A 7,951-nucleotide genomic window follows, 5' to 3' on the forward strand; every position below is an offset into this window, starting at 1 on the left:
GGATTTAAAATCTTGAAGACGTAAGTGTGTCCACTCATATCGGGCTTAAGGAAGTATCACTATCTTTTGATGATTATACCTTCTTCAAGGTTTTTCCACAGATCTGCAGGACCTTTTAGTGTGAGATATTCATTTTTCAATCTTTCATCAAGATGACGACGAAGGAAGATCATGACTTTGGCTTTATCCTTTTGGAATGCATTATTTTCATCCTTAATGGTGTCTCCTAGACACATTGACTCAAGATAGATTTCAGCATCTAGTATCCATGATAACACAACTAAAAAATTGTTTAATACAGACAGATTTATAGACAGATTTTTGGTTACCGACAAAATTACCGACGGATTTTGTCCCTTTGTAAAAGCCTCGTCGAAAATTATTTACCGATGGATTTTTTTCCGTCGGAAAATTACCGACGGATTTTTACCAGTTATCGACAGATTTTTCCTCGGTAAATTCTCCCCTCCATTTCCCTGAAACGTCAAACTTTCCGACGGATTTTTCGTCGGTAATTACAGACGAATTTTTTGACGGATTTTTCTGTCGATAATTACAGACGGATTTTTCAACAAATTTTCGTCGGTAATTACAGATAGATTTTTCGACGGATTTTCTATCGGTAATTACAGACAGATTTTTCGACGAATTTTCCGTCTGTAATTTGAATCTTAGAAAATCATCCCACACTCTGAATACAGACAAAAAATCTGTCTGTAAATCCGTCTGTAAGGTAAAATAGAATTTTTTTTTAGATTTTTCCATTGCAAAATAAATTTGTTTTCATACAAAATAAATATAAATTTAACACAAATTTTTATCTAATTTTTATTCGAATATTTATAATATTTCAAAAAATAAACAAATTCATCGTATTATCAAACTAAAAGAAAAGTACTATAAACAAGCAAGTCAATATAATTTAAAACATAAACAAAGTGTATTAATCATCAACTATAATTCACAGTATATTGTTCAACTATACTAAAACTATTTCATTGCAGGGATAATCCTGATTCTTCATCACTTGAGCTTGAGCAGAAGCGAATGTGTTTATTCACCGAGCAACCTCCAACTCTTGTGTCGCTGAAATACGCAGCGGTCGCCTTCAGTTTTCCATTTAAGTGAACTTTCTCCACCTAGAATCAATGATATAACTTGAGTCTTAAGTCAACTTAAACATCATATAACCTGTATAAACTCTAGTTGATGATAGACAAAGACTTACCACCTCATACAACATAATAATGATTCATGAGAATATATATGCTACTTTTGATATTATGTTACGACCCCCTTAAGCATCATGTTAATCTTTTTTTGTTTTTTCAATAGGAAAAAAGTTGAAATTTACCTCTAGTGACCATGGTAGACTGGCAGATAGAGATAACTCAACCAATTGATTGAAATCTACATTTCTTGAAAGGAATATTACAACTTTGGAAGCAATCTCCTTCGCAAGATTGAACAGAGTAAATCTGCACAGAAGCACATTGAGTCAAATAGGAAAGCAAAAAAAGTTACACAACAAATTAGAAGATAAGGAACAAATTATGAATTTTTTCCTTAAAAAACCACTTTCTACCAAAAAATTATTTTATAATATGCATAGAGTCGTCAATGAGTCACAGAAGAGAGGAATATTATACCTCATTCATTGTATTATTTGTATGTACACTTGCACAGTTCAAAAGGACAATACAATCCAACAGGCTCATCACTAATTGATTCACTTTATTAGCACTCTCTTTTTTTAAATTTCCCAAGGTAGTCTCGCTTAGCTTCATTCCTTGTATATAAACCTATACTCTCCATCAAATAAAAATGACTTGCTCATTATATATCAGAGAAAATGTCTCAGTCTTACTGCATGGAAGATATCCAATTTTCTTATTGATAACAATATTCATAAGAAAATACTTTTACCTTCCACTCCTTAAACCAAAGGTTTTTTGTCGGAAGAGGAACGTCTCCAAATATTTTATACAGTTTATCATATTATTTCTTGATGATCTCTGTAATCTTCTGAGAACCAAGAGAGAAAGGTAACTAACTGATAATTTCATAAAGAATTGACAAGTTAGGAAACTAAAAAACACTTTTAATACTGATATTTTTTTGTATTTAATCTGCACTTAATGTTTTAATTAAATAATGATAAATAATAAATTTAATTGATTAAGGAAATTAAAATCATAAAATTTTATTTTACTTAAAGATAATTAAAAAAGGTTTAATTACTCTGCCGATCTTTATAATTTCAACAAATTTTCAATTAGATCATTATACATTTTTTTATTCCAATTGGGTCTCTATACTGTAGCAAATTTTATAATTAAGTTCCTATCATAATAAAAATGTTAGAATTAACGAAATATTTTATTAAACAAAACGAAATATTCAATCAAGTATTAGGGTCTTAGGAATATTCACTTTGTTTAATAAAATATTCTATTAATTTTGACCTTTTTATCATATTAAAAATTTAATTACAAAACCTAATACAATATAGAGATCTAACTGGGAAAAAAAATATAAACAGCTAATTAAAAATTGAAAAAGTATAGGTAGACAATGAAAATATTAAACAATGTGAATAATGAATATATCAAATGTTCAACTCACTAGGTGTACGAATGGTTATCCTAATATTAAGATTTAGGTGGGTAATTTGAGGTGTAGTGTGTTTTTACTTTATTGGACTAATTTTAAAGTTAATTGTTTACATTATTCACAAAAATTATTGTCTACCTAATAAAGTCTTTAAAAATTTCATATAACTAAAGGAAAAAAAAATCTCGTAACAATTAATCGGGGAACCAGAAGAGTGCCCTATAAATACTATTTGCCTCTTTTTATCCATTGCATCTTTCACCTACAGATTTATTCCAAAATGTATGTGCTTTATTTAACAAAGGCAAATAGTTTTTAAAAATGAAAACAATTAATTATTTAATTTCCAAATCCAGGTGATATATGAAAATTTAATTAATAGGATAGTAGATCTTAGGCTAAACTATCTACTATGGTCAATTAATACCTCAGTTTCAAGTAACGGCTTGGACAAAATAGCTTGGAACCTTCCTTGAAAAGCTTCTTTTACTTTAGCAGCATCATTGTAACCAATGCTTTTAAGTGATGGGAACAGATCAGGGTCTATTGGGACTTCCCCAAAAGGCTTCTGAGAGTACCAATCTTTTGCAGAACCTGATGCTGGGAAGCTGATGAACACTTGTTGAGGGTCCCCTTTGCGATCCTTTTCAAGAATGAAAAGTTTTTCTGGTGTCTTGTGAGCCTTCCAGGCCAAAGAAATTGCTTTCTTAATCATCTCTGCTCCAATAAATTCTGTGATTCCAACAGCAGTAGTCATGTTTGATGTTTCTTCTCTGCTTTACTTGTTTGGTTTCTTCAATTTCATCTTTCTCAGAAGTTAGAACCCTGGTTTCATTCAAAACAGTAGAATTCATCTAATGTTCACATAGAATTTGTTAATGAGACTATGTGATATTATAAGTCAGAAGAAGAATGAGGGAATAAGCCTAGAAAACACTTGCTTCTTAGAGTAAAAAACTATATACTCACCAAATGCTTACGCCATGTCATTCCTAAGAGGCCATCTCTGTCAGTGAATACATGTTCAACCATCATAAGTCTATCATTCACATCTCTCACTTTCATTTGGTACTCTTTCCATGTTCTCCAACCTTTACTTGCTTCTATTTCCTGAACAAAAAGAAAAAGAAAAGAAAAGAAAAGAAAAGAAAACACTTTATTATATGATAGTTGTTATTTTAAGAACTTGTGTTTGTTTTAAGTTTAAACTTTGCCAAATGATACCTTTCTCTGGTCATTTATCTTGATTGCTGCTTTCTCAAGCTCCTTGATTGACTTCAATATAGGAGACAAATTCATGTCTTTATTTGAAATCTCATCTTCCAAGTTCTTCACATTAAGCTGGGATTCAAACATTTTGGTTTCATGAATATCTTTATAAAATTCAGTTACAACGATCCTTATCTCATAATGTGAGGTCGGCTACATAGATTATATGGCACTATATTGCCACGTCGAATTCAGTGACAACAGTCTGAGTGTAAAAAGTACAAAGTTAACACACCTGGAGCTCCTTAGCATAGGATTGATAATCAAAAGGTAAGAACTCCTCATCTGCTAGCCATAATGCTACTAGACCCCAAACACTTGCAGTTGTTTTTCACAATAGAGCCAATTGTCATTCAAGTGAACTAAGTATATGTAGTTATAGTTTCTCTTGTGGTTTTTATAGTTCCTTCACCTATTCTTTCGCATAATGTATGAAATGACATAGATCCTGTTACCACTTGTTAGGATTTGATTCGATTCAATGCGAAAAAAAAATTCTCGTATCAACTAAGGTCATATGAAGTGTCAAACATGATAACAGAACTTTCCCATTTGTAACACTATGTGTATATGTTGTGAATATACTAATTGCGGAAAAGTTAACATATTTTAACCTGTAGTTGTATATGTAATTATTAAATTCTTAACTCTTCAAGAAACATTTTGATATCATTAGAGTAAACTGAGATGGAGTTTAATGTGACATAAACTGAAAAAGAAAATTGAATGTCACCAACCTACAACATGCCTATGAAACATAGGATCTCCAAATTTCTGCATCCAGATAAAATCATCATACAGTGAGTGGTATACTAGATAATTTGCAGAGAGAGTATTATTAACGCATCTGAATCTTAGTGATTAAATTAATGTGTTATGTACCTCCTCCAAAGGCTATATCAATTGATGGAATTCCCACATGCTGCACAAAAGGTTTATAATCTGATCCTCCACCACCTAATCTTCCAATCTTTCCATGTAAAGAAATAGTTCATGATTATTATAGATGTTCAAGTTATGCTACTATTTTAAAGTTCAATCAATCACATACTGATCACTGGCCAATTTGTTGAAACTAAAAGCATAGTAAATTGCATGCTTTTACTTTACTAATTTTTTGACAGTTGCAATATGCTTACAAAGGAGAGGTGCCAAAACTAGTCCAAGCTTCATAAAGGCTCTGTGATGAGTTATCTGGGTCTGTGACCTAAATAAGAGTCAATATTTAACAATAGTTCTAGGTGCAGATTTTTGTGGATCAGTGGCTCCAATTAGTTTTCGGCCATAAGTTATGACTCCTTCTCCTTCCCAAACCTGTTTCATGAATTCAAGGGAAAATCAGACTAGTCTAGAAACAATAACAGGGCCAGAGCTTATATGACAGAGCTTAATTGAAGATGGTGACAGAATAATTTTAACTAACCAAAAATGCAGTCTCATTATACGACCTTAGAACAGTAACCACAACCAAATCAACGATCATCAACGACTCCAAGAGCCTCCAATTTTCCAGATTCAGGCCAAATCAAACACAGAATTTTCACTACTCAGCAACAATTCAGCAAAGCTAGCAGCAGAAAATTCAATAATCACATATCTCCAATTTTGGAATTTAGATTCAGAATATAAAATTACAGAATTAGTGTCTACAACAGCAAAAGCTTCAAAATCAGCAAGGAATCAAAAACTTATAGAAGAAGTTCACATAAAAGGAGAAGAAGGAGACTCATCAGATTTCAATTTTACATTTTAACCTCAACAACAAACAAAATCAATAGTGCTGGTAGATCGAGCAATAATTCAGCATTCATCTTTGTCTATTTATGCAAAAAACGAAAAAGAAGCAAAAGATTTGGCTGAAGAAGAAGAATTAGCTTTCAATTTTGAATTTCAACCAGTATAATTAAGAGCAATTTCAGTTCAAGCATGATTCCAAAATTCAATTCCAAAACTGCAATCAAAATTACCTCTCATTCCAGAACACACAAGAGAAGAACACCTGGATCTACATTTGGCGCATTTGGAGGAAACGGCTCGGGCCGAGCTGAGGAGGACGTTGCCATCCAGGGTAGTAGAGTAGCAGCGGAGGGCTTGAATCGTCCACCGCCAAAGCCACCTTACTCGTTTACAAAGGCTGTGGTTGGCCGGGCGGCAGCCAGCGGTGCCGTCGCAAAGTTGGAGGGAGATGACACTGTGCATGAAGGAGGCGGATGGGCCCAGAGCGGTGAGAATGACGACGACGTAACTACCTCCGCGACCACCAAAGGCAGAGATCTTCCCTGAAGGATGAGTGCAGTGATTCCTGAACACCGGATGAGGATAACCAGCGAACGGCCGTTGCTAAGGTCAGTGATGAGATCCGACGGCGGCAGTGGTGAAAGAACCTCGTGCGATGGAGAGAGCGTAGACGGAGAAAGGAAGAAGCTCTTCACTTGTGTAGAGTGTGAATGGAACTCGAGAGACTAGGGTGTAAGTTAGGGTTAACTCAATGTTTTTTATGGAAAATTTTAAATTATAGACAGATTTTTTGTCTGTAATAATTTAATAGAACGCAGTATTTTTGTTTATTTAATTACAGACAAATTTTCTGTCATTAACTATTTTCTACAAAAAAATTAATTTTTTTTATAGAATTATCGATGGATTCTCTTTTCTATCTGTAATTTATGTTAATTCATTTTTTTTGGTTTTCGACAAAAAATCCCTCACAAATTTCGTCTGTATTTCCGTGGGATAAAATTTGTCAAAAATATTCGTCTGTAATAACTAATTTTTTAGTAGTGTAGTTATTTCCAGATATATCAAGAGTGTTAAATTCAAGATGAGAGAGTTTTGACATAATGAAAATTTATTACCTGAGTCTTCCTAAATTTTATTCAGAGTCTCATGCTGATAATGTGTTGTAAAATAAATAAATAAGGAAGGAGGAATAAAAATAAAATAACGAACTGTAAATAGAAGATACTAGTATTAGTATTCACCAATATTATTATCCTACTATAATAAAGATAGTTCATATATTAATATTATATTTGCAGCATAAGTATACGAAGAAAGAAAGAAAAAGAAGTGTTTTATATTTTGTATTGTTGTTATTGATTGTGAGGGGTTTAAGCCTTATTTATACAGGCACTAAGCTTTGGTTTTTCAAAGTTCATTAATAAAAAATTAAACATTCTTTTGTTAAAAAATTGATTCGCCCAAACATTAATGGACATCTAACTCATCTCTCATCTTTATTACAACATTAATATGTTTATTAATAGGTTTAATTACTCTGTTGATTCCTATAATTTTGCGAAATTTTTAAGTAGGTATCTATACTCTTTTTTCTTTTAATTGGATCCCTACACTAATTTTTTTTCCAATTAACTCCCTCTTGGCAGTAATTGACTTAATTTTACAAGGACCCAACTAAAAAAAATTTTGGTGCAGGGACTGAAATAAAAGGAAAAAAAGTGTAGGGACCTAATTAAAAAAATTTTAGTACAAGAACTCAATGGAAAGGAAAAAAAGTATAGAGACCTAATTAAAAATTTCATAAAACTATAGAGACCAACAGAGTAATTAAACCTTATTAATAATATGTACTAGCTCTTTACTAGACCCTCATGCTAGTCAAATCACATTTTATTAATTATTTTGTATATAATACAAAAAATATATCTTAATAAATAAAGAATTTATTAGGAATTCAACTGAAATAAGTCAATTTCTATTTTTCATTATAATTGTGTGAGACCGATAAAAAAAATTGAGAAAGGCAAAAATTTAAATTAAACAACCACAATTTTAATTAATATATATATATATATATATATATATATATTTTATTAAATAATTATTCAATAATTTTTTATCATTTAATTGTAGAGTTGATACTCTTTAATATTTATGGTAGAATTTTTTTATGAAAACAATTATTATATGTAAGACTAAAACTAAACTAAATAAAACAATGAAAATAAATAAATGATATATAATTATTTCAATTAACTTTTAAAAAAAATTACTAAATGCTAAGAATCTCATATTTATATTCAAGATTTGAGAAGCTAGGCTTTGATTT

The 7,951-nt window shown here is 31.2% G+C and overlaps 1 protein-coding gene across 24 annotated transcripts; it reads right to left on the reverse strand.

Moving 5' to 3' along the window:
* Positions 1-803: 803 nt before the first annotated feature.
* Positions 804-6,369, reverse strand: LOC114926050 (probable glutamate carboxypeptidase LAMP1). Of its 24 annotated transcripts, none has more exons than XM_072231720.1 (13): positions 5,850-6,369; positions 5,306-5,449; positions 5,022-5,196; positions 4,765-4,852; positions 4,620-4,656; positions 4,118-4,199; positions 3,838-3,954; positions 3,583-3,723; positions 3,041-3,438; positions 1,927-2,022; positions 1,650-1,802; positions 1,355-1,478; positions 804-1,139 (listed from the first exon to the last, which is right to left on the reverse strand). In XM_072231720.1, exons 11-13 carry the CDS (start codon positions 1,652-1,654, stop codon positions 996-998), a joined length of 273 nt encoding a protein of 90 aa, XP_072087821.1. In that variant the 5' UTR covers positions 1,655-1,802; positions 1,927-2,022; positions 3,041-3,438; positions 3,583-3,723; positions 3,838-3,954; positions 4,118-4,199; positions 4,620-4,656; positions 4,765-4,852; positions 5,022-5,196; positions 5,306-5,449; positions 5,850-6,369; the 3' UTR covers positions 804-995. The 24 variants fall into 21 exon arrangements, with proteins under 24 accessions (XP_072087821.1, XP_072087823.1, XP_072087820.1 ...); XM_072231722.1 differs by having other exon boundaries at positions 1,927-2,025; XM_072231719.1 differs by lacking the exon at positions 4,118-4,199.
* Between the last annotated feature and the right edge of the window lie 1,582 nt (positions 6,370-7,951).

The sequence above is a fragment of the Arachis hypogaea genome, chromosome 20 (genome assembly GCF_003086295.3).
Source record: "Arachis hypogaea cultivar Tifrunner chromosome 20, arahy.Tifrunner.gnm2.J5K5, whole genome shotgun sequence".
Taxonomy (NCBI): domain Eukaryota; kingdom Viridiplantae; phylum Streptophyta; class Magnoliopsida; order Fabales; family Fabaceae; genus Arachis; species Arachis hypogaea.

Coding starts and splice junctions, on each gene's coding strand:
- LOC114926050 (XM_072231705.1), bottom strand. CDS start 3,370: ATGACTACTGCTGTTGGAATCACAGAATTTATTGGAGCAGAGATGATT. Junction 1,479..3,040: donor AGCCGTTACTTGAAACTGAG/GTATTAATTGAC, acceptor GCTTCTGTGCAG/ATTTACTCTGTTCAATCTTG.